The sequence below is a fragment of the Heteronotia binoei genome, chromosome 9, assembly GCF_032191835.1.
Source record: "Heteronotia binoei isolate CCM8104 ecotype False Entrance Well chromosome 9, APGP_CSIRO_Hbin_v1, whole genome shotgun sequence".
NCBI lineage: Eukaryota > Metazoa > Chordata > Lepidosauria > Squamata > Gekkonidae > Heteronotia > Heteronotia binoei.
In genome coordinates, this window is record NC_083231.1 from 4,180,630 (window position 1) to 4,207,617 (window position 26,988).

Sequence of the window (26,988 nt, forward strand, 5' to 3'; positions counted from 1 at the left end):
AGGACAATTGTAAAATACTTCTATAAAGCAGGAGGTGAATTCGTCCCCTCAGCCTTAAAGGTTTATAACACCATGGTTTCAAGCCAATTCTTGTATGGTGTGGAAATGTTTATTGACCACTCCCAGGTGCATCTCAGGAATAGCCCGGAGAGCTGAATTGGACGAATGATTGATGGAAGCGAAGGCTTGGATGAAGGCATTTCTTTTTGAAGTAAAGATTTTAAAATCTGAAGGCGGGCCTATTCTACTTGGTCTTATTCTGACAGACAAATACAATAGCCAGTGGGATCTGCTTTTGGAAAATAAAACGAAATGCTTAGGAGTAACAAATTACTTGGTCAAGGAAGCAAATATATAATTAGGGAAATAAAAAGGTGTGTTAGGAAGCTGGATGTGGTCTGTCAGGGCTCACAAGGTATGTTTGGCACTTTATCTAGGAATCGCTCTCCTGATGCAACTGCCAGAGTTTTTTTTTTCTTTTAAGTTTGACTGTACCAAAGCTCAGAAGAACTTTGGTAAGAATGAATGTCCTTCTCTCAGCGGTTGTTGAGAGTAGATATAATAAACTACATACGCAAATGTTCTTATGACAAAGTAGAAACCATTGAGCATATGATTATAGAGTGCCCTATGTATAACAAATTGAGGGCTAATTTAATCACCCCTTTACAAAAAAAATAAGGAATGGCTTAATGCGAGAGCCCAGGTGATATGGCCACTATCAGACACAAATGATCTTGTTACCTTTTTGGTGGTAAAATTTAGAGAAGCGATAATGAAATAACAGAGAAATAACATTAAGTGATGTTCTAGTCCATTCCAGGCAATTAAAGCAAGGCATGAGTCCCTTCCTGGGAGTAAGTAAACATTTTACCCCCCATGGCAGAGAACCCTTCTGGAGAAAAAGCAGCGGAAGAAGCGTCTGGAACCCCGGATGGTGCAGCCCAATCTTGAAGCCAAGCAGCAGCAGCACAGGGCGAAGCCTCGAGGGCCTGAAGAGCAGACCCCCTTAGTGGGGGCCCCGGCCCCTGCCCTCGCCAATGTGGTCCTGCATGGTAGGCACAGAGCTTTAGTCCCTTCTCCAAATGGTGTGGTGGTGATCTGGATCTTAAAACCTGGGAACTGGGGCAGTGCCCTTTTGATGCTGGCATAGCTAGCTGGCATCCTGTGCTCTCAGTGAGGGGAGAGACACACATTCAGATCCAAGGCACTGGGAGCAGAGCAATTGCATTGCAGAGCATAGGCTGCCCACCCCCTCTGGTGTCCCTCCTCTGTCACTTAGATACACAGAAGCAGCCGTCCAAGAGGTGCTGATGCCAGCAGCTCCCAGCAGAGCGAGGGGAGGAGCACAAGGAGCAGAAGAGGGCCATCGTGCAGTCCCCTCCTGCTCTCGGGGGCTTGAATCGCAGGCAGACCCACAGGTGCACCAGCAGGTTCACAGCCGTATGATGGATGTGCTTCCACAGTTCACCTGGCAGGGGAAGCCCCGGCAGGAAAGCTACAGCCCGTCCCTTGCAAGGGGCAGGGGATACACGTGGGCATACATGTAGCAAAGGAATGCATGGCAGAACATTCTCTGAAGGCTTCGTTATCATCCTAGCTGCTCATTGGGGAAAAGCCCCTGGGTAAAAATGGGAAGGAGGGGCGGGGGCTGAATGACCATTGAGGGAAAAGATGGGGATGAGGCAAAGCTCAGCAGCCATGAGGGGGGAGGAGGAGGCGGAGCCCCGTCCAGCCCACTGCAGCGCACTCCTTTGCCTGCATACGCAGTTGAGCGCGCCTGGAGTATAGGAAGCCTCAAGGGCACAGGAGGGCAGAGGTCTGGAAGGAGGGCCAGGCATAGCAGGGGACTTGCAGCAACAGGCCCAGTTGCTGGGTGGATGGATTGACTCCAGCTGTGAGAGTAAATGACCGGTCTGTCACCCAGCAAGTTTTATGGCAGAGTGGGGGTTTGAACCCAGGTGCAGTGGTGGGAAGTGCCATCAAGTCACAGCTGACTTATGGCAGCCCCCGTAGGGTTTTCAAGACGAGATGTTCAGAGGTGGTTTGGCATTGCCTGTCTCCGCATCACAGCCTTGGTCTTCCTTGGAGGTCGTCCATCCAAATACTAGCCAGGGCTGATCCTGCTTGGCTTCTGAGGTCTGATGAGACTGGGCTAGCCTGGGCTGTCCAGGTCAGAGCCTCCCCAGTCATACTTGTGGGCTATTCTTGGTGCTGTACTGCTCTGGTTCGTCAAGTGTCCTTGGCCAAAGAAGTCCAGGCATGCTTCTTTTGGGACTTCTAGATCCCCAAGAGTTGAGAAGATGCCTTGTGTGGTCATGGCTCTGGCATGTAGAGCATCTTCCCCTTTTGCTGCTGCTGTTGTTGTTCAGGGGCTTTGGTGGAGCTGCCGTATCTGGTTTTGAAGGGAATGATGGCATACGTGGAGGTGATTTCCTGGTTGGTCACCAAGATGGTGGTGTGCAGGAGGCTCTGCTGACCAGGGCCGTGTGTTGATTGATTAGTGGATTTACAATTCATGACCAGTTGATTAATGTGTTCCTAATCCATGACTTGTTAAGTCCAGGTTGTGCTTGGTTGGCTGCTTAAGTGCGGTGAGGCTGCCTGTGCTCTGTGTGTCTGAGGCAGGTATAGCTTTTTTGCCTCTATAGAAAGCTCTCCTGAAGGCCATTTTAAACAGCTGGCAGAATGACAGGCGCAGAGGAGCTCTCTGGACCTTCTTAGGCAGGCTGTTCCACAAGGTGTTGCCACCACAAAGAAAGCCCAGGTGTGGGTGATTCCTGATCTTGCCTGCTTGCAGGGTGGCTCCTACAGAAGGCTCTAAAAGTTGAGCGGAGCGGTCTAGTTATTTGATTCTCCTAAGACCTGTAGTGTTTTTCTTCTTTCATACAAATGGTTCTACTCTTGAGACAGTAGGGAGAAGTTTGCGTCTCTTTCATCTCAGGACGTTCATTACTTTTAAGAAATAATGCTTTGTGCAGAGCAATGCATCATCGTGGGGAACAAGGACTGCAGATCTTCCCCACTTTCTTCTCCATCAGAATCCATTTCTGACTCAGGAAAAGATCATGTGGAATAATAGCTACAGGCCACTTGGCTTTGGGGACGGGATGGCTTCCTTCTGCCGGATCTCTGCAGTCCCAGGAATCAGCCTTCCCGGGGTTGAGGGGGGGGCAAGGGGGAAGATCGACACCCATCAGCATCTTCTGCGGAAAGATCACTGGATCCAGCAACTGCACTGCCCTGTCATTTTCTCTGGTGTGTTTCAGATTTCCAGTAGTAACCGATTGCATTGAGTAGCAAATTAGCTTTAGGAAAGTGCAAACACCAAAGCCATTAATAGACAATACAATAAAGCGTTAAAACAAATGCAGGTAATACAACTAAAAGAAAAGCTGCAAGGAACTTTAACAGATTGGATTCTTCTTCCTCAGTTACACGGTTTAATTGTAAATCCTATAGTAACATTTAGTTGGAATAGATACCAATACGTCCGATGGTCTGAAAACAATATGGGGAAATGATAGTGGAACGAAAATAGAAGAAAAGGTATGCAACAAGTTATGGATGGCTCAAACAAGGAAAACTATATTGATAGTTCTTAGGGTAGAGCGCTCTGATACATCAATGGTATATTACCCCAGAAGGCCTTATAAGAATTAGTGAACACAAGTAAATAAAAAAGGTTGGAGAAACTGTAATCAGCAACGTGATTATATTCACATGTGGTCATGTCCTGTTGTATCACAGTTTTGGGAGAAAATGTTTTCAGAAACGGAAAGTAGCACTCATCAAATTATTTATGCCCTGCCAGCAGTGGCTCTGTTAACGGTCTGGGGGGAACAAAATGGAAAAGTGGCGCCTAAAGGGTTAATAGTGTTTATATAGTTTAAAACTAATATATATATATAAACGAACAGCATATATAGGTTTCCTATTTTTTTTTCTGGAATAATCTCTGTGGAACGAAACAATTCTTCCATAACTCCCTGTAGATTACTAGGAGGCATTCAGGCAGTCTCTGTACATCAGCTGCTTCAGTAAGCTGTCCCCCTGTCTCGTACAGGCATTGACGGCCCAGCTGTCTTTCTGAGCTCAGAGCTACAAGGCTTGGAGGCCGAACGGCAGATAATTTCAGTTGGATCATTGACAACAGAAGATGACACCAAGCCAGAAAACACAGAGGAAACCTCAGGAGATTCAACTTCCAAGATGGATCTGCAAGACATTCTACAGAAACGAGGTGAGAAAGAGGAAGAGTGGGTTGACAAGGATCTAGGTCAGAATTCATTCTACTTTCAGCATTTGTACTTAACTAGTTATAAGAATGGCAAGAGTTTTCTGTATTAAAGGGAAAGTGATTTTTTTAATATCACAGTTTAATGGAAAAATCAGTGGGCATACGCTGTCCGTCCTACTTTATCCTGCCTTTATTCCTCCCCACCGTGAGAATGACTTTATTGTTTACCTTTGATGTACCCTACAAAATAGTATGCCTAGCCTTGGAATGTATCAAACTCAACTTGCTTCTCTATCAGACCACTAGTTCTCAAATAAATGGATTAATTCTGCAACAAAGAATGGTCTGTTTTATCTTGAAGTTCCCCCACCCCCAAGGGAAGGGACAAGGTGGGCTAGGGAAAACGTTGGCAGAAATAAGATCAGAATAGTTTAAGCTACTCTCCTGTAATCACAAACGGTGCTCCCAGTGCAGCCACACACACTCTCCTTCTTGCCCAAACTGCAGTGAATGAGTTTCAGGGTCCACCATTCCATCTCCTTCCTGATCATTGTAGCAGTAGTTTAATTTTGGAACACCGTCTCCACTGCTTCCTGCTGGGCATTGTTAAGTTTTTGGTCGCAGGGAAAGGTGCCTATTTTTATGATGCCTTTCCTTGAGTGTTTTCTCTTCTCCTAAGGGGGTTTTTTGGGGGTGTGTTTTTATATTTTGTAGTGGTTTTATAATGATTCTACATCTTACTTTTACACTGGTTTATTATTGCTACTGGAAAAAAATCCTATATACTTTAGTGGCGTTGCTGGTTTAATTATTTTAGATGTGGTGGTGTTCTATAGATATTTTGTTGGAATGTATGGGATCTGATGGCTAATTCTTATCCTATTTGATAAGATTTGATTTGAGAGTACAAGATATCAGTGTTCAGAGTGAGTGAATAATAATCACACAGCGGTTTATAAAACAATTTTTGAGTCCAGTCAGGCACCTTTAAGACCAACAAAGTTTTATTTGCTCGTGTGTGTGTGTGTGTGCACACTTCCTCAGATCCAGGGAAACAAGACGTCCTCAGCCATTACATAGAGGGGTGTATGTGGGGTGGGGTGGGGGCTTAGTTGCCAGGAGGGACCTTGAATAAAACTTGGGTGGTTTTAAAGGTACCACAGGACACAAAGTTTGTCCAGCTGCTTCAGACCAACACGGCTAGCCACCTGAATCTATAATAATTCATAGTGAATCCAGGAAACATCCGAAATTCAGTCTGCATAGTTAAACAGTTGAATATAACCATTTTTGTCTCTAAATGACTGGATTCAGAATTAGCTGGTGGACCAGTCAGTTAAGCAGACTCTCCAAAAGATCAGGGACGTAACAATAATAGCAGCAAGAATCTTGAATGCCTAAAATTCAACTTTGGCTGTTATCTGTACAGAGCTCATTTCCCAACTGAAGCCCTCTTTTTCAGACCATCCACAGAATGTCACCTCGACTTCCCTCTGTTTCTCTCAGATCTTTCTCAAGCCTACTTTGCAGTGATTCTTTTCCCCCTGAAAGACTAGAGTCAAAGTGAGTTTATCTTACTGACTGGTTGGGAAGGTGTGCATTTTCAAAACTCCTGCCTATTGAGGAGCTGGGGAAAGTAACCAGGATGATTAGGGAGCTGGAGCACCTGCCCTAGGAGAAAAGGCTGAAGAGTCTTCTGTGTGAGACAGGATGGTGGACTAGATGGACCCTCACTGGTCTGATCCAGCGGGGGTCTTCTGATGCTGTTTTCAGGGAAAGGCCTCAGCCTCTCTGCCCTGTTGTTGGCCCCCTAGAGGAACTGGTTGGCCACTGTGTGAGACAGGAGGCTGGACTAGATGGACCCTCCCTGGTCTGACCCAGCAGGGCTCTTGTGATGTTCTTCTCAGGGGAAGGCCTCAGTCTCTCTGCCCTGTTGTTGGCCCTCCAGAGGAACTGGTTGGCCACTGTGTGAGACAGGAGGCTGGACTAGATGGACTCTCTCTACTCTGAGCCTGCAGGGGTCTTCTGATGCTCTTCTCAGGAGAAGGCCTTGGCCTCTGTCCTGTTGTTGGCCCTTCAGAGGAACTGGTTGGCCACTGTGTGAGACAGGAGGCTGGACTAGATGGACCCTCCCTGGTCTGACCCAGCAGGGCTCTTGTGATATTCTTCTCAGGGGAAGGCCTCAGCCTCTCTGCCCTGTTGTTGGCCCTCCAGAGGAACTGGTTGGCCTCTGTGTGAGACAGGAGGCTGGACTAGATGGACTCTCTACTCTGAGCCTGCAGGGGTCTTCTGATGCTCTTCTCAGGAGAAGGCCTTGGCCTCTGTCCTGTTGTTGGCCCTTCAGAGGAACTGGTTGGCCTCTGTGTGAGACAGGATGCTGGACTAGATGGACCCTCCCTGGTCTGACCCAGCAGGGCTCTTGTGATGTTCTTCTCAGGGGAAGGCCTCGGCCTCTCTGCCCTGTTATTGGCCCTCCAGAGGAACTGGTTGGCTGCTGTGTGAGACAGGAGGTGGGACTACATGGACTGATCCAGCAGAGCTCTTCTTATATCAGTATCATTTTGCTGCTGCCGTACATACCCTTGTGCCCACTATTACAGGAAAAGTAACAATTTCCAATGAAAACAAGAAGCCTGAAAAATTTCCTGCAGTGGTGTGAGAGGGGAGTGGTGGGCCCTGAGGGGATGGCTTTGGGAAAGATGGAGAATCCCCCTGATGGGTTCTCTGGTGCCATTGCAAACAGTGGCAACATGGGCAGGAATTGGCACTGGGTGGGTGCAGCCTCCCTATTCTGAATATATTTCTAACATTTATCTCATTTTTCTGCCCAGAAGCCCTGACCCCCAGTCCTGCTCAGAGGTGCCAAATGTTAGACCCCTGAACGCAGCACATGGGTGTGTGTTGTGGTACAGCTGGGATGATCCTGTGTGCAGAAAGAGGCTGTGCTCAGGACTGGATCTCCAGAGTGGCTCTGCGGAGCAGCACCAGAGTCCCCCTGCTGAAAACTGGCAGCAGCCAGGTCTTCTGGAACAGGGACTCCCATCAGTCACTTTATCCAAGAACTTGGGTGCCAGCAGGAGAGAAGAAAAAGCCCACTTTTCCCGAGAGGGACTTTTAGATGTTTGTAGGCATCCTGTTATTCTGTTTGTCATTTGTGGTAAATGATAAAAGAGAGAAAAAAATTGCAGAAGCACAGTGGATAGTCCTGGGCAAGCAGGGGCAGCAGGCAGTGGGACATCGAAGGCACTTGCTGGTGGGCAGGATGAATGGAGGACTGGGAGTCACAGGAGGCTGCCAGCCAGCCAGCCGATGGGGAGGGGGCAGGGACAGCATCCCATCAATGGCGTGTCATTTCCGGTTTCAGCCCAGAAGTCATGTCCTGCTGCTTTGCAGAAACTCTGTGCTTTCACCCCTTATTTTTCCCTCTGCGGGCCTACCAAGTGGCGGGGGCGGGGAGGGGATTGTGCAGCTGCCAGCAGGTTTCCTGCTACAGGGGCTACACTAAGGAACACTGAGGGCCCAGGGTTGCTGCTGGCAGGCCAAAAGGCCGCAGATGATGGCAAACCTGTGACAGGCAGGGTAAGCAGGAGACGGCACTTCACACAGGTGGACACACGGAGGCTGCAGGAGAGCAAATTCTTAGACCTCTGTGTTCAACCTAGACCACTTTTGTCCCCACTGGTGGAATGGGTGCCACTCGTTGAGAGCCACTGTTCTAGAACCCATTTACTGCATTGATTCCACACCCCTACCTCTAAGAAGAAAATCTGGGCTATGTGCATATTTCCCCCTCCCTCATTTTATCCTCATAGCAGCCCTGATAAATAATTTAGGCAGGGGTCCTCAGCATGCAGGCCAATGATGGCACATCAGACCCTTTTGCGCATTACAGACTGCCAGCCTCCAGGTGGTGCCTGGAGCTCTCCCACTATGACAGAGAGCAATTCCCTTGGAGAGCAGTTGGGCTGCTTCAGGTGCTTTGTGGCTGCCTTCCCCAGACCCCACCCTCAAGCTGGCAACACTCCTGCCCAAACAACCGGGACCCTGGCAGCAGGAGACGGCTACGGGTGTGGCTGATGTGCCCAGCACTGCCTCCCAGGCCGGCACAGTCCCTGGCTGAGTGCGAGGCGAATCTCTGAGATGCTGGCAGAGCCACTGGGGCTCAGCTTGCTCCAAGCATGCCCAGCCAAGTGCAGCCATCGCTTCCCTCCCCTGTTTTGTTTGCTGTTTTACCAGGTGGATGTTGCATGTCCAGTTGCCTTCATGGCTGAACAAGGACTTGAACCTGCTGCAACTGCTGCCCAGCACGGGCTTCACACTCACACACACACAGATGTTTCAGGGACTGATGGGAGATGGCACATCACACTTGCAGGAGAGGGAAAGGCAGCAAATTCTTAGTATTTGTTGCAACAGTCCTGGTATAGGAATCTTAAATGGAGTATAGGAAGTATTGCAATTAGGGGTAGGCACAAACTTCTATGAACTTCTCCATTGTGTTGAACCAGTTTGTGCTTTGGGAAGTTCAAGGGGCCACAGCCCCACCCAGAAGTGAGCCCCGAAGGCATTTAAAGGCTTTTGGAGCAGACCAAGGGTCTGATTCAGTATAAGGCAGCTTCATATGTTCATATATTCATATGTGCCTCCAGGGTGGCCTGACTGAGCTCATTCTCGGAGAGAAGACATTATGGCTTTTTGGGAGGAACTTTGGAAGGCTGTTAAAGGAAAAAAACCTCAGTATTATTCTGGAAACTAGTCTCTGATCCATCATGTAGGTCACCAAATATATTTAATAGCCCTATTTTGCCAGATGCCTGGTTACATCATTATAAGTTGGTATATGGGGAAACAGTTACAAGCCCACTTAATTTTGGCATCATCCATAACTTACCAACTTGGCCTCCAATGGGGTGTACAGAAGTAGAGCAGCTCACTGATACTTTGAAGCCAGGGAAAGCCCCAGGCATTGACCTAATTCCACCAGAGCTATTTAAAATGAATGCAGATTGTGGGCCCCAGTTTGGGCAGCTTTGTTTTCACAAATTGATCAATCAAGATAAATTCCCAAGGACTGGGAGCAGCTATCATCATCCCCATATATAAAAAAAGGCAACAAAGAAGATCCAAACAACTATAGGCCGATCAGCCTGTTGAGCGTAACAAGCAAGCTATATGCTAGACACTTATTGCCGAAATTTAGAGACTGGCTTGGGAAAGATTTTTGCCTAGGTGAGGAACAGGTTGACTTCAGAGAAGGTTGTGCCTTATTAAACCACTGCATGCTGTTGGACCACTTGCTTGTAAAATATTCCTCAAACTCAAGTGTGTCATTATATGCTGCATTTCTAGACCTGAAGTCAGCTTTTGACTCTATCTCTAGGACCATCCTATGGGATAAATTAAGAGCCACCAACATTGATAGACGGCTGTTATTTCTTATCCAGGCCCTTTATGATCAAACAACCATCTGGGTCAAATATTCCCATCAAGGCTATTTGACAGACCCCATTTCTACCTACAAAGGGATTAAGCAAGGATGCCTCCTGGCCCCCTACTTATTTAACTTCTATATCAATGATTTGGCGTCGCATATAAATAAACCCGAATGCCACCCACCGAAGCTAGGTAACAAACATAGGGGTGCTCTTTTATGCTGATGGTGCTGTTTTACTTTCAAGGACTCCCTTAGGCCTCAGAAGAACCTTGAAAGCTTTCGCTCAATATTGCCTGGAAAACAATCTAGAGGTAAATTACACTAAAACCAAAGTAATGGCCTTTGGCAAAAAGACATCCAGATCACACCATTGGTACTTAAAAATTCTATTCCCATTGAACAAGTTTCATGCTTTAAGTACCTGGGGGTCATGTTTCAAATTAATGGAAGAAGAACCACCGATATAAACATGATTACCTCAAATGCCAAAAGGAGTGCGGGGGCTATCCAAAAATTCTACTGGGGCAAAGGGGGTAAATGCATAATGATTGTTTAAGGCTAAATCCCTCTGCCAGCTTACATTTGGTGCCCCAATCAACATCACTACAAACTACAAAAAACTGAAGAGTGTTCAATCAAAATTTTTAAGAACAGTTCTCCAGGTACCTAAGGGCATTCCGAATGCATTAATTAGAATAGAAACTGGCATGATTACAGTAGAAACGAGGCTTTGGATTTTGGCCATCCAGTTCTGGTTGAAACTTGTGTTTTTTCTTAAGGGCTTGATCAGTTTAATTCTACAAGATACCTTGGTCCCAAGATGGATTAGGGCCATATTCATTATTACGGCCTTTTCCAAACAATATCTCAATTCTCTCACTTATGATAATGCTAGGGAGATAGTGACACAGAGAATACTGGACGTTGTCAGACAAAACAACCTCATTAGCACAACCAAATGGCAGCTCTGACAGAACCAATCAACAGGGTGACCCTGATGAACATGAACATATGAAGCTGCCTTATACTGAATCAGACCCTTGGTCCATCAAAGTCAGTATTGTCTTCTCAGACTGGCAGCGGCTCTCCAGGGTCTCAGGCTGAGGCTTTTCACACCTATTTGCCTGGACCCTTTTTTGGAGATGCCAGGGATTGAACCTGGGACCTTCTGCTTCCCAAGCAGATGCTCTACCACTGAGCCACCGTCCCTCCCCCTACCTATATTGCTTAACAAACAATGAATACAGGAGAACGTTTACTCTTATGAGGTGGGACGTTCTCCCTTCAGTGGTGGTGGTGGGGAGATACAAAAAGGAGCTGTTCCAAGAACGATTATGTCCCTGCTGCTGCAATTAAGGTATCGAATATCTAGTCCATGTCATATTTGACTGTGAGGCTTATAATGATCATCGAGAAGTACTTCCATTTTCCACAGCCATACCTTTTACCAGTAGCCAAAAACTGCAACTCCGTATGAATCTTCTTAGCGGTAGAAATCCTGAGGTTACATACAAATTAGCAAAATTTGGCTGGCTTGCCACAAGAATAAGGAAAACTCTAATGATTCAGTTAGGAAATGGCTAAACACCTTTGCCAATCTGTTGGCTGTAACTGCCATGTTTTGTTATATTTGTAGTTTTATAACAGTATTTTATGCCTTTTATGTATGCTTTTATGGGCAGTCTGTTTTAACTTTGTATGATTTTACTGCTTTAAATGCTGGCTTAGGCAGTGAATAAATTATTTATTAAGGGAAGAAACAAAGAGGTCTAGACAGAGTTTTTAGTTCATCCTTGGTTTTAACACTAATTTTACATCTTCAGTGTCAGTGTCTTAAAGTCTGTATTCGTATTTTATGTATATTTTAGGTGGTATCATATTTTAGTGTATAATAATTATTGTATATTTATATCACCTTTTATTGGTTATGAATTGGACTTTTATGAATCATTTGCTGGTTTATGACCCTTATAAGTAAATAAAAAAATAAAAAGCATTCTTGGAGTTCAGTCAGGTCGGGCAGCCTGACTCAACTGTGTCTGGTCACACCAGCCTGGCCCATTTAAATGCCTTTGGAACTCACTTCCAGTCACACTTGGCATTTAAATGCCTTTGGAGGTCATTTCTGGTGGGGCTGCCAGACCTGGAAGTAAGCTCTGAAGGTATTCAAAGACCTTCGGAGCCTGCACAAACTTCACAGAGTTAGCAGTGGGGCTGTGCCTCAGGGACAGAACATCTGTTTTGTATGCAGAATGGCTTAGGTTCAATCCCCAGCATCAAGCCGTAGATGATGTGCAAGACCTCCACTTGAGACTGCAGAGAGATTCTGCCAGTGCCAGTCAGAGTAGATGGCATAGATGATTTTGACCTGGAGAGACCAGCAGTCTGGATCGTTCTAAGATAGCCTCAGTGTATTGAACGGGGGCCTCAAGGAAGTGTTTGCCCTGATCCTCTTGGACTCAGTGGGACTGACTTTGGAGTGAACAAGCCTAGGATTGCCTTCTCCCTTGATCTTGCCTTTTGCCAGGTATCTCCGGGAGTATGAATTTTGATGAGGACACAGATGAGGAGAAAGAAGCCAGGAAACCTTCAGGATCTCCTTCACTCTCTTCTGAATTGGAGAGACCGAGTTCTGCCATCAGTGAAAAATCTGCAGCCGTAAGTCCAGAACCCCCCTTTTCATTCCAGCAACCATCCCAGCCTCTGCTTTCTTGGGCCAGCCCCTGGGTTACCTGTGCTAATTCCACTTGTGAAGTCCTGCCAGGGACATTGGGGGGAGACTTTTTGTGGGGGGGGGGTGTTCTGATGGTTATTCTTCATGTTATTCTCATCTTTGACTGCCAAGGTGCCCAGTGCACTTAGGCTTGTGCATGCGCTTAGAGATCCTGCACCTTTCCTCAGTAAGAGCTCTGGGCGCATGGAGTGGAGCTTTCTTGTCCAGTTTCCTTTCCCTGCCTCTAGCCATGAGCACTCCTTTTGAAATTAAGACGCAGGTATGCTTCTGTTCCCTTTACACGTATGCACGTGGAACGTGTCATCGTGTATCTCTATATGTGTATAAAGGTGTGTGTGGGGGGGGGCTTTTGAACAAACCGAGCGATCCTTTCTCCGGCAGGAGTTGGGTGCTTCCTCTGCTGTGCCGCCTCCGACGGATGCCCAGCTGGGAGAGATAGAAAACCTGGAGGAGTTTGTGCTGCATCCTGCACCTCGTGGCATCACTGCCAAGTGTCGAATCACGAGGGATAAGAAGGGGATCGACCGAGGCCTCTTTCCAACTTACTACATGCACCTGGAACGAGATGACAACAGAAAAGTACTGAGAACAACAAAAACTATGCCTTTCCTCAGTTCATATGGGGTGGTGTAGATTAAAAATATCAACAGGTTCAAGCTCGCCACCAACAGAGGGCTCAAACTGTCGATGTAATAAGTGGAAATGATATTGCAGTATAAAATTCATTTATAAATATAATTTAAATGGTCAGTGGCCACATTGACTGAAGTTTTTGGTGTTGCATGTTTCCTCCTCTCTGCTTGCACAACTCATAGACTTTCTTGATCAAAAATACGCAACGGTTTGTTATGACTTCCAAACTGAACAAAATGATAAGCTACATCTTGTTTCTTGCTTACAAACTATAATCCAAACTAGATTAGCCTCTCTCTCAGAATTCTGGTTTGCAGGCAAAGAATAAACCACAATCTGTGGTATCTTCAGCAGCAGGGCAGCCTCAGAATGCATTCTTGCTGCAGTTGTTTTGATGATTTCCAGGTTGTGACGAGGTGAGGAAGTTGCCTCCCTGCTTGACTCTTGGCCCTCATGGCTGCCTGGAGGGGGTTGCAGGCGGAGTTCTGGGAATGGAAATGGCTTTACTAAGGCTGGCCTTGTCCTGGCCCCCTTGGAGGAAGCCCTGTGCAGGCGCCACAGGTTTAGAGAGCTGTTGGCAGGCTGGCCATCAGGGTCCCCCTCTTAGGCAGGCCGCTCAGGCGGGCGAGGAAAGCAAAGAGGGAGAGCCCACCCTGTGTGGAGGGGACGGGGCCGAAGGACCTCTTTAGGTCTGGCCAGGGCTATTGAAATGTCTCTTTTCCCTAAGACAACTTTTTGGATTTGCCGGTATGGACTTTTTTTTTTAAACATCCTGACCAAATGGCAAAAATTATTTGTTTTTATCTGTGCTGATTAAATGCCCGCCCCCGAAGATTAATTTTTGAGAAAGAACGATTTCCTGAAAACATGGCATCCAGAGTATATGCTAAATTCAGACAATGTGGGGTAAGAACTAAAGCCGCCCTGAGCTGCTTCGGTGGGAAGGGTGGGATATAAACTGAAATAAACTGAAACGGAAGCCCTCATGGGAATTTGCAACAAAGCTGTGCATGGCTTGAATCCTAGGCCAAATTGCTGGCAAGCTCAGCAGATCAAGTCCATCTCAGTGAATATTGGTGCTAAATTTTCATAGATATTGGAATAGGCATGAGAAAAACAATCACCCCAGAAAGACAGAGATGTTATTGGCAATATTAACTTGTAGTTAGTAGTTACAATAAGTTATCCCCCTGTGTCTGTCTGCTGGCATCTATCCTGAACGACATCATGTTGTTACGACTCATAGTTGCTATCTTAATTTGAGTGGAAGCCATAATTGATCCTGGATGTCTGAATCTGGGAGGGTTCATCCTTCTTCATCATGCTGTTTCCCTGATCAAAAATCTCGCCCCCCCCCCCCCCCCCCCCGCAGCTTCTGTTAGATCTGCTAGGGTGGGAAATAAGAGCAGTCTTTTCAGCGAAATGAAAAGGTCGTGGAGCTTCTTTGTGGACAGATGTCTATAGGACAGTTCAGTATGAGGCTTCCAAAGCAGAGTTTGGGGTCTTGACCAGGGGAGCTGCCTCTGAAAGCCCCTTTTGCAGTCATGCGAAGCTGCAGGGGCATCTCCCGACAGCAGTGCCAAAACCGGAGGGAGGGATTTCAAATCTAAGCTGCTTTGTATGATATACTTTTCCCCCATAGCTCTTACACTGATAACAATGTTTGTATTTCTAGGTATTCCTTCTTGCAGGGAGAAAAAGGAAAAAGAGCAAAACATCAAATTATATAATTTCAATTGATCCAACAGATTTATCCAGGGAAGGGGAAAGCTTTGTTGGCAAACTCAGGTGAGATCAACAAAGAGATGAATAAATGAATGTATGAAGTTGTCTTATCAACCATTTGGTTCATCTGTCCCTCCCTATTCTGTGTGCCACAACAACTCCCCAACTCTCTGCTGCTGGTTGTTGATGCCACAGGATGAATTGAGAACCTCCAGCATGCAATGGGTGCCCCACTCAGCTGTGTCCCCTCTCCAAATAAGACATTTACTGACGTTTTGCTCTATGTCAGTTGCTGCGGTGGAGCTTGTGTCTTGGCAGAGGCGTCACTAGGGTGGGTTGCACCCTGGGGTGTAACTGATTCAAGTCACCCCCCCCCCATTGGTCATCACCCCTTTTGGAGGGCTGCGTCACCCCCTCCACACACAACCCCGCCCACTTCACATGGCCCCTCCCTCATCCACCCTCTGGTCACATGACCAGCCCCCGTAATCCAAGATACCAGTTTTGCAGCATTTAAGTTTCCCCCACTCACCCACACGCTTTTAGCTGAGCCGGCGGCAGCGCGGCCCCGATTTCAGAATCCTGGCCAGCCCACACACAGCAGCAGCGTTCTAGTCCCAGGGCCAGCCCCTTCCTGTTGGGGGGGGTCATGGGTCAGTGCCTGGGGCCAATGAGAATGCTCTGGGGGAGGGCCGATGGCCCCCTTGGCCCCGCCCTAGTGACGCCACTGTGTCTTGATTCCACCAAAACAGCTGGTCCTCTGCTGAGCTGGTTGCTTGTTGCAATGTATAGATTTACTATTAGCTTCCTCTTATAAATATGCTTGTTTCTGTGAAGAATCCTAACATCATGCTTGGCTAGATGGATAAATTGTTGGACTGTAGGGCATATGTCGGTGCAGGTGGAGAGAGTACCCATGCTTAAGTATTGCCATGTTTTGTCTGGGGCACCAAGGGTTAAGGCCTGCTTTGAGTGAAAGGTTGTTAACATTTCAGTGGAAATATTGTGAATGACTCTTGTTTTACCTTATCCTAGGTCAAATCTTATGGGAACTAAATTTACTGTCTACGATCATGGCATTAACCCAGTGAAGGCGCAGGGGCTTGTGGAAAAAGCACACACCCGGCAAGAACTGGCTGCTGTTTGTTATGTAAGTGATTTCCTGTTGAGAACTGAGGGCAGAGGAAGGCTGAAAATCTTTCTTTGGTACTCCTTTGCTCTTTGCCACACTGAATGATTAAAACAGCTTCCATGTTGTGGCTAAGCCATTGAAAACCACAGCTGGGTGAATCAGTGGGAGGTTCTGATGTCAGCATTTAGTGTGGTGAATTTCTGAGGCAAAGCAGTTACAGGAAGCATACTAAAAGGTCTGTAAGCAGGACACTCTTTCTCCTGAATCTGTTTTTCCCATCAGGACAGTTCATTTATATTATGAAGTGGCCTTTAAGGAAAACAGTCAGGTGGTTTTTTAAAGCCTTCCACCAGCCTTGGCAAGAAACGCCCACCAACCCTCTATTTAGAACATCCAGCCCCAGCCTTCATCAAAGTCCCCACTGGAGGACTTCACCCCCCACCCCTTGCCCCTCGACCAATAATGACCCTGGTGGCACTTTGCCGAACAAAAGAAACAGTAAAAACCAGCAGCAGGCAGAAGTGCCTGTGAGCTAGATATAAAAGTGGAGGGAACTTTGCTGCAGGTGTGGATAGCAGAGACCATGGGGTACTGGTCCTATGAAGAAGAGGAGGAGATGGGATTTGAACACCCCCCTTCCAATCTCCATTCCCTTCCCCTCCCTGCAACAGACACCCTGTGAAGTAGGTAGGACTGAGAACTCTTTCAAGAACAGCTCTGAGAGAACTTGCGACTGACCCAAGTCATTAGGGTTTGTAGAATCTTTCGGGATCAAGTGCCGTGTTCTGCTGGAGAAAGTTTTCCTTCCAGACGTTTCGTTCTCAGCTGCGGAGAACATCCTCAGTGGCGTTGCAGCCGGAGCAGGCGCTCAGACCTTGGCTGCTGTGCATTGAGTGGGGCCAGGGCTGCTGGAGAGCTGCTATTTGCAGGCTGGAGGGGATGTGATGAAAGGGCAATTGGTTTGTGGATGTGCCCATTGTTTGGTGGGGCTTCCTGGAAGGGTAGTGATAAGGAAACTGGCTGTTGAATGTGACCATTGTTCTGTGTTAATTGCTGGGAAGGTTGGAAGGGGTTTGAAGATAAGGAAGATGGTTGTTGACTGTGCTGATTGTTCTGTGGAATTTGCTGGTTGTTCTGAGACTTTCTGCAATTTATAGTCTGTAGGGTGTTTTGCAGAGCTGGGTACCAAGATTGGTGGATGAAAATGCCTTCTTCCTTTCTGTTAAAATTGTGCTGGTGTTTGTAAACCCAAGTCACACCAGCAGGTGTATGTGGAGGAGTGGGGAATCAAACCTGGTTCTCCCAGATGAGAGTCTGTGCTCTTAACCACTACACCAAGCTGACTAGTGGCTTTTGGGATGGATGTCTCCTGTCTGGAGTTGGCCACTTAGGAGAGGGTCATCAAAGGCTGGCAGTCTGCCTTGTGCAGTTTCAGGTTCCTGTGACAAAGGTGTTTTGGGGGCTTTTCCAGAGACCATTGTTGGGCCGGGTGCAGCACATCAGACCTCCCTCCACATCCAGCCGTGTCCACAGTGAACCCCACGGCTTCCTCCGCCAGCCAGTGCTGCATCAGGGAGCAGAGCCACATCCCACTTGGTCTGCAGGGATCCCTGGTGTCACCTCCACCCCACCGATCACCGGCGCACGGTTGGGGGAGAAAAGGCCACTGGGGTATCCAAAAGAGAGGCACGTTGTGGCTTTTTTTGCCAGACCCCCTGCCTGGCGTGTCTGCCTAGGCCCAGGCATAATGCGCTGTTGCGGTGGTAGTCCTCCATGTCATGAGACTGCTGGGCAGCCCTGCCCCGGATAGCCCAGGCTCACCAGATCTTGGACGCTAAGCAGGATCAGCCCTGGCTAGGGTTTGGGTGGGAGACCTCCAAGGAAGCCCAGGGCTGTGATGCAGGGGCAGGCAGTACATAGCAAACCACCTCGGAAACATCTCTTGCCCTGGAAAAAGTCCAGTTTGCCACCTAATGGTGCCTAATGCTTCAAGAGCTGGAACTTCTGGCTGCCAGACAATCTTAGGATCCTCTCCATGGTCTCTATGCAGGCCACACAATGGGTGTGCCTGTGCTGTGCCTCCGTTTGGGAAAATTCTATTTCTTAGAGAGGCAGGCTTTTCCTCCGCTCTGAGGAGCAGGTACTAACTGGGCATACCTGGAGCGGAGGGAAGCCCTGCCTCAACTTCAGTTCCTTCCTTGCTACTATCTCCAGCTTAGTAGGATAAGCATTCATATTCAGACAACCTTTCTGCTGTGCTTTATCAGAAGGATAAAGATAATCACTGACAATAGCCATTTAAATTGTTTTATTTAACTAAAACAATAACATAGCACGTGTATTCTCATTTTTGCTTACACTTCTGGCTCTCAGCATCTCCTCCTTTTCCAGACGTGCTCATCCCAGACAACCTTATATTCATTGAACTTCTTGAAACTTAGCACTTAAGAGATAAGGGGTGGATTCTCTGTGTACAGATTTGGAGAGGACCAATGGGACTGAGGTTTCTTAAATCTCTATGTTTATAACATTTTTGCTGTGAAGAAGAGGCATGTGATCTCTGTAGACACAAATTCACAGTTCTGAGAACTACAAAACCAAGCACCTGTGATAACATCTTCGAGACAGAAAAATAATCTTACAGAAATAATCTTGCCCCAAATAATCTTACAGAAACCTCTGGGAAAGCATGATATTGTGAAAAATTTAAAAAGGTCAAGGTAGTCCCCTGTGCAAGCCCCAGTCGTTTCCGACTCTGGGGTGATGTCTAAAAACTAATTCTAACTAATAAACTTTGGACTATACTGTATCTTAAAAAGAAAATGATCTCTACATATTTTCTTCAGAAAGCAATTTTATTTTTTTAAAAATTGAATTTAAATAAATCCAATTTAAATAACATATCCAATTCTTTTTGACTTTTTCTTTAAAAAAGAATCATTGCTTTTTATCCACCCTAGTAAAAACTACATGATAATACTAATAAAACAGTTAAATTAAATGGTGCCACATGTCTGTCCCACAAGGTAGGTGGGGTGGTTGGAAGACAATTCATATTCCCCCACAGGAGATCTTAACATAGAGAAGGCCACTGATTTCACAAACCATTGCTGTCCTCAACCATATGCCTGGGAGAAGTCCCTACGGACAGAGTTCTCACTAGGGAGAGAGTTCCACCAGGCTGGGGCCAGGGCTCAAAAGGCCTTGGCCCTGATTGAGGACAGCTGGATGGTTTTGGGTCCAGGGTCTACCAGTAAGTTGGTACCAGCGGAGGGTAATGCTCTCTGAAAGGCATATAGGAAGAGGCGGTCGTATAGATATGATGGTCCTGACTGTTTAGGGCTTTGAGAGTAAGTACTAAAACCTTCAACTTGATTTGGTCTTCAGTCTGGAGCCAGTGCAGCTGGTAGAGCACTGGTCATATGTGTACTCTCAGAGGGATTCCTGTAAGGACCCGCACAACTCGGTTCTAGACCAGTTGAAGTTTCTGGAGCAAGTTCAAGAGCAGCCCTGCGTAGAGCAAGTTACAGTAGTCCAGTCTGGAGATGAGCATTGCATGGATAACCGTAGCTAGGTTATTCCGGGACAAGTAGGGGACAAGCTGCCGGGCTTGGTGAAGGTGGAAGAATGCCCTCCTGGCTATGTTTGTGCCCTGGGCCTCCACAGTAAGGGAGGCATCAAGAGCCACACCCAAACTCCTGATGGAGGAAGCTGGTGCCAGCTATACCCCATGCCAGAGGCTGAGCACATTTCAGAGAGCTCTGAGAGAGAGCAGAGAAGAAATGCTACAAGGGTGAGGTTTGGCTTTCTAAGCAGCTGGGGAAGTTGCTGAGAATTTCTGAGTTTGTGTGACTATGTGATTGCTGAAAATTCTGAGTTTGTGGTTGCTGGGGAACTGCTATTTGTTTGGTTTGAGTGGGCTGAAGGTGATTGTTGCTGATTGATTAGGAGTGGCTGTGTTTCCCACCCTCTTTGCCAGAGGCGCAAGCCTTTGGCACGAGCCAAAGGGCGAGAGCTAAAGGGCTCTTGGCTGTGGCTCTTAGCCTGGGGGCTCTGTAAGGACCAGGAACCCAGATCCCTATTTTCCTTGTTTTCCCAATAAGTTAAGTAGACCCTCCAGAAGGAGAGCCACATAAACAGGGTTTAAAAGGGGACTGCATATTTTAAAAAAGCTATCATGAAGGTAGAATGCCAGCAGGGGGGTGGGGGCTTTCCAGTGTTCTGCACTGAGTGTCGCATGTATGACTATCTTCCCACAGGACAGAAGTCTTGGGTGTGTGCTCGATGCAAGGAGTTCCTGGTACTCAGGGAACAAGTTCGTTCCCTTGAGGCCGAGGTGACTGACCTGGAGAAGCAGAGACAGTCAGTTAGGCACTCGGAGAAGACTCTCAGGGACATATTAGATGAGCCCCACTCTGAATGTGGCAGCCCTGTTACTGCCAGGGAGCATGAGGGTCGAGAGGGAACAGGGCACCGTGCTGAGGATAAGGGGAATGCGCCCTCAGAAGGGACCTCTTCTTCAGTTGGTGAGTGGGTATCTTTTTGTGCCAAGGAACCATCCCTGGGCAGGGAGAGAGGGGGGCGGGTCTTGGTAGTTGGTGATTCGATCCTTAGGCAAGTAGACAGCTGGGTGGCAAAACTGTGTACTGACCGTATGGTGACTTGCCTGCCTGGCGCGAAGGTGGCGGACATTACGCAGGTTGTAGATAGGCTGATAGACAGTGCTGGGGAGGAGCCAGTGGTCATGGTACATGTTGGCACCAACGATGGGGAAATGCAGTCATGAGGTCCTGGAGGAAAACTTTAGGCTGCTAGGCGGGAGACTTAAGGCCAGGACCTCCAAGGTAGCCTTCTCAGAAGTGCTACCTGTTCCACATGCAGGGCTGGAGAGACAGGCACAAATTAGAAGTCTCAATATGTGGATGAGACGATGGTGTAAGGAGGAAGGGTTTAAGTTTGTTAGGCACTGGGATGCTTTCTGGAACAAGCGGGAGCTGTACAAAAGAGACGGTCTCCACTTGTCCACAGGTGGAACCAGGCTGCTGGCGCTTAAAATCAAAAAGGTGGCAGAGAAGTTTTTAAACTAAATCTTGGGGGAAAGCCGACAGATGAAATGTCTCTGGTTTGGGAGGACTCATCTCAAAGCGATGAAGGGTTAGCTGTTACTTTTCTACTGGGTAATGCATCAGAGTTGCCCACTGACAAACAGTATGTGCCAAAGTCTTGAGGCAGCAGGAGGAAGGTCGAGAGCCTAACTTGCCTGGGAAATTATAGATGTTTGTGTACAAATGCTAGAAGTGTTCGAAGTGAAATTGGTGAGTTGGAATGTTTAGTGTTGGGGGAAAACATAGACATTGTGGGAATTTCAGAAACTTGGTGGAATGAGGAGAATCAGTGGGATACGGTGATTCCTGGATATAAGCTATATCGGAAGGATAGGGAGGGAAGGGTTGGAGGTGGGGTGGCTCTGTATGTCCGAGAGGATACGGTCCAGTAAGACTGAGGTCAGAGAATTAGATTCCCTTCTAGAAATGCTTTGGGTCGAAATAGAGGGCTCAAAAGGTAATTTAACTATGGGAGTTTGTTATCGCCCACCAAATCAAAAGATAAAGGATGATTATAATATGATGGAAGGATTAAAGATAGTGGCTAAACGAAAAAACTGTGTTGTAATAGGTGATTTTAACTACCCGCAGATTGATTGGGTTGAGAGAAAGAGGTTGAGTTTCTAGAAGCTCTAAATGACTGTGCTATGAAGCAGATGGTCATAGAACCTACCAGGGGTGGGGCAATCCTGGATTTGGTCCTAAGTAATGCCCAACACTTGGGGAGAGATGTAAAAGTGATCGCACCGCTTGGGAGCAGTGACCATAATGTTATTGATTTCACCATTTGTATAAACAGAGAGTTGCCGCAAAAGACAAGCACAACCACTTTTAACTTTAAAAGGGGTAAATTCTCTGAGATGAGGAGGCATGTGAAGAGTAAACTGAAAGAAAAGGTAAATACAGTCAAAACCCTTGGGGAAGCTTGAAGGCTATTTAAAACTACAATCCTAGAAGCTCAGATAAAATATATACCACAAGTTAGGAAAGGCACAAACAGGTATAAGAGAAGGTTAACAAACAAAGTAATGGAAGCTGTAAAAGGTAAGAAGGACTCCTTTAAGTGGCGAAAAGCTAGTCCAAGTGAGATTAATAAAAGGGAACACAGGCTGTGGCAAATCAAATGCAAGACTGTGATCAGGCAAGCAAAAAGGGACTATGAGGAGCATATTGCAAAAAACATAAAGACCAACAATAAAAAATTCTTCAAATATATTAGAAGCAGGAAACCAGCCAGGGAGGCAGTGGGGCCCTTGGATGACCAAGGGGTCAAAGGATTACTGAAGGAGGACAGGGAAATGGCTTCGAAGCTGAATGCATTTTTTGCCTCCATTTTCACTGTGGAAGATGAGAAGTGTTTGCCCGCTCCAGAACCACTAATTCTGGAAGGGGTGTTGAAAGACCTGAGTCAGATTGAGGTGACAAGAGAGGAGGTCCTACAACTGATTGACGAATTAAAAACTAATAAGTCACCAGGTCTGGATGGCATACATCCAAGAGTTCTGAAAGAACTCAAAGTTGAACTTGTGGATCTAACAAAAATATGTAATCTTTCATTGAAATCTGCCTCCATTCCTGAGGACTGGAAGGTAGCAAATGTCACCCCCATCTTTAAAAAGGGTTCCAGAGGAGATCCCGGAAATTACAGGCCCGTCAGTCTGATTTCAATACTGGGAAAGTTGGTAGAAAGCATTATCAAGGACAAAATGAGTAGGCACATTGATGAACACGAGTTATTGAGGAAGACTCAGCATGGGTTCTGTAAGGGAAGATCTTGCCTCACTAACCTGTTACAGTTCTTTGAGGGGGTGAACAAGCATGTGGACAAAGGGGACCCAAAAGATGTTGTTTACCTTGACTTCCAGAAAGCTTTTGATAAAGTTCCTCATCAAAGGCTCCTTAGTAAGCGTGAGAGTCATGGAGTAAAGGGACAGGTCCTCTTGTGGATCAAAAACTGGCTAATTAATAGGAAGTAGAGAGTGAGTATAAATGGGCAGTCTTCGCAGTGGAAGACAGTAAGCTGCTGCAGGACTCAGTACTGTGTCCCATGCTCTTTAACTTGTTCATTAATGATCTGGAGTTGGGAGTAAGCAGTGAAGTGGCCAGGTTTGCAGATGACACTAAATTGTTCAGGGTGGTGAGAACCAGAGAGGATTGTGAGGCACTCCAAAGGGATCTGTTGAGGCTGGGTGAGTGGGCATCAGCGTGGCAGATGAGGTTCAATGTGGCCAAGTGCAAAGTAATGCACATTGGGTCCAAGACTCCCAGCTACAAATACAAGTTGATGGGTTGTGAACTGGAGGAGACTGACCAAGAGAGGGACCTTGAGGTCCTGGTAGATAACTCACTGAAAATGTCAAGACAGTGTGCGTTTGCAATAAAAAAGGCTAACGCCATGCTGGGTATCATTAGGAAGGGAATTGAAAACAAATCAGCCAGTATTATAATGCCCCTATATAAATCGATGGTGCGGTCTCATTTGGAGTACTGTGTGCAAATATGGTCACCGCACCTGAAAAAAGGATATTCTCACAATACAAGAACTCATGGGCATTCAATGAAATTGCTGAGCAGTCAGGTTAAAACGGATAAAAGGAAGTACTTCTTCACCCAAAGGGTGATTAACATGTGGAATTCACTGCCAGAAGAAGTGGTGGCGGCTACAAGCATAGCCAGCTTCAAGAGGGGATTGGATAAAAATATGGAGCAGAGGTCCATCAGTGGCTATTAGCCACAGTGTGTTTGGCAGTCTCAGGTATTCCTGGGAGAACCTTTACAAGACATCTTTGAGGAAGTGGGGAAGACAGGGTCAGGTTCATTAATCTTATCCGTCAACTTCTATTTCCTTTTTTTTTTTTTTAAAGGAAACCAATGTATTAGGATTCAAGGGACCCAGGAAAATGTCAGTCATCATTCCAGGAATGAATCTAAATCACCAGCGGATTCCAATCAGGCCACGAAATGTAAGTTTGAATTTCAGTCACAATTACAATGAGACCAGAAAGTGGAATTTCTGATCTGAGCCAACTCCAGTGACGTCCAGCTTTGCCCTTGGGAAAGAAGACAAGGAGCTGGTGACATTTTTCTAGCCATTTTTCTGTGACCCTTTATTGCCTTTAAATTCCTGAAAGTGAATGTGCATGTGAGTATAATTAAAAATATGTGGGAAATATTCATAAACTCACCTTTCTCTCCAGAAGTCTGGAACCCAATGGGCAACCACATTGAATTAAAACAATTAAAAACAATTAAAACTTACGCCTGAAGCCAGCTACAGAATTCATAAGATGCTTTGCCATTCTAATATCTCCATTGCTGCTGTTCCCTCTTGGGAGTTAGGGGGAGGAGTAGACTCTGTTATGCTTGGTTCTCTTTCCAGTCATACCTGGAGGCAGGAAATGTCTGCCTCCAGGAGAGGGGACACACCCCCTTTAGTCTTTTTGCTGCCTCAGGCTGAGAGGGCTCCTGGATTTTACTGATTCAAGAGTTCCTGTGTTGCTAATCGTCACTCCTCTTATGGGTTTTCCCTTGTTATGGGTCAGTTAGTCAGCAAGCAGGAAAAACTGAATGATGGTCTCCCCAGAGCTTGGGCCCCGCTCCAGTTCTTTTCAGTCTATAAGACGTTCCCAAGATGATATCGTGTGGATGACATGGTGATTGCTGTAAGGCACAAATCAATTGAAGGTCTGAGGCAATTCTGACAAGGGGCCTTGGAGTTTTGGCTAACTGCCACCATAATTGGCGACTTACCCCAAGCAGCCCAGGGAAAACAGAATGCTCCTTGTTTCCATCTCAACAGCAATCTCGGCCCCTGCGAACTGAATGTCTGCCTGAATGGTACCCGGCTTAAATACACCCATACACCTAAATCCCCTGGCATTTCCCTGGACAGGACCTTGTGCTATAAACACCATCTTACCAATGTAGCAGTGAAAATACACACATGAAACAACATTCTCAAAAAATTATGCGGTACAACTTGGAGTGCATCTGCCACAACACTTAAGATTCTCAGATTTGGGGTTGGTGTAGAGTCCCGAGGAATGTGGTGCTTCAGTGGCACTCAACATCCTCCCCCCTCCCCCCCGTCTTCACAAACTTGATATCCAACTTAGTGCAACAATGAGAACCATCAGCAGCTGTTTTAAATCCACTCTGACCTTTTGGCTACCTATGCTGTGCCACCTCGCTCCCCCACATCTCGAAAGACAAGATGCTCTTCTTCGTGGATATAGAAAGATCACTGAAAACAGAGAGTCCACAAAGACACAGCTGACTAAGATCCCATCCCCCAGCAGTAAGATCTGCATGACTCCTGCAATCAGGACATTTTGATCTAGGGAAGGGATGGTTGTGAGCAGGGATGCCGTCTGTTCCACCTGATAAACACCGAGAGCCCACAGGATTTGACTTGCCACAAAACGTATGGAAGGTGGCTAATAGAATGTCAGCAGGGCTTGGCAGTTGTGTGGACCTGTTGTTTAAATGGGGCAAAATACCAGGACCCAAATGCAATTGTGGTATAGCCCACCAAACTGTTTTCCTTCTGTCACAGGACTGTGAGTGTTGTGGTTTCCAGGGAGATGTGATGGATCTCCCCAACTGCCATTTGAATGGATAGAAAATCTAGATATTAGTATTTAGGGGGATTGCCCAGTTGGTCTGCATTGGGGATGGGCAGAAACCTGCCCACGACCCTAAATTCACAACTCAAATTGCCTGGGTCATGGTTTGGAGCTGAGGTCCATGTGATCTCTCCTCAGTGACCCTCTCATGACCCTCCATGTGGTTTTTCAGGGTTTGGATGTCTCATGGCTGGACTTCTGCAGCCCTGGAAACACCACTCTGCCTCACACAGCCCCCCTGCCAGCCAGAGCTAGTAGTCACAAAGCCCAAGGAGGGGGGCCCTCCACCACGGAAGCAAGGAAGCAAAGCCCCTCTGCTCAGTGTGAGCTGAAAGGCAGGTGCCTCAGAGCCCTGAGTAAGCCTCAGACACCCCAGCCCCACTCTTCACAGGACTACCTTTTCCTTCTCTGTCTCTGCCTCTAATTAACGCGTGGCTCACAGCTGAATGTGAGCTGGGAGTATGTATCATTGTGCTCCCACAGAGCAGAATGGAAGCTCTTAATTTGGCAGCTAGCGCTGCCTGTCAAGCTTTGGAGGGCCGCTATTGGAGTTCAGTCTCTCTCCCTGTGTGGGGTCTTCTCCAGGCCTCTTTCCATCCATCCATTCATCCGGGCCACGGATGGGTTGGCAGAGCTATGGGGCACCCTGCTGAAGAGCACTTCTTGAATGCTCTTGAGCCAGCCAGGAGCCCACCTGGCAGAGCTGCCATCTACATCTCATCCGATGACCAGACGTTTGTTGAAATCCAGGGGTGTCATCATCCACAGCAGTCCCGGGATATCCCAGAATAGAAAACCCAATGAAAAACTGGCATAAAAGGAACTTGGCAGGACTCTTGTACTTCAGAACTCTGTGCTGTGCTCTGCTAATTAGTATATTGTTTTCAAGGTGTGTACAGATCCGTCACTTTATAATCCGTTTTAGTAACATCGCTGATACTCAAGTTAGACCGATTAGTTTCTGTTTCCCAAATCTTCTTCCTCGCCTTCTCCAGAAGATCAGAACAGCATTTTTGCAACTCCAGTCTTGTGGTGCCAAAGGGGCTGCCAAGGCTTCTCGGAGAGGAGAACACCAGCAAGTGCTTTTGGGACCTTTGGATGCAGTTCTGCCCGAGGTCTTGAACTCCTTAAGTGTGAACGGCCTGCAGCCCCTTGGCTGGGATCCTGCCCCTGCTGCCGTGCCTGCTTTCTTGCTTGGCTGTCAGGAGCTGAACAGGTCCGCGCTCCGTTTCCTTCCCCCAGAAGGCCCTCTCTTCTTCCCCTTTAGCTTTCCTGGCACTGCCTCTGCAAAGGCTCCTGCCCCCTTCGCATTTTCAGGCCAGTTAGCTTTTTATCATTACTCTTAATGGCCACCAAGTCT

The 26,988-nt window shown here is 47.0% G+C and overlaps 1 protein-coding gene across 1 annotated transcript in view; it reads left to right on the forward strand.

Moving 5' to 3' along the window:
• TULP3 (TUB like protein 3) overlaps window positions 1-26,988 on the forward strand; it is a 41,034-nt gene that overhangs the window by 6,464 nt on the left and 7,582 nt on the right. Inside the window, exons 3-9 of the mRNA XM_060247289.1 lie at window positions 887-1,055; window positions 4,067-4,243; window positions 12,202-12,332; window positions 12,790-12,987; window positions 14,717-14,829; window positions 15,802-15,916; window positions 23,868-23,966. Of these exons, the coding sequence (XP_060103272.1) occupies window positions 887-1,055; window positions 4,067-4,243; window positions 12,202-12,332; window positions 12,790-12,987; window positions 14,717-14,829; window positions 15,802-15,916; window positions 23,868-23,966 (1,002 nt within the window). The remainder of the gene's footprint in view (window positions 1-886; window positions 1,056-4,066; window positions 4,244-12,201; window positions 12,333-12,789; window positions 12,988-14,716; window positions 14,830-15,801; window positions 15,917-23,867; window positions 23,967-26,988) is intronic.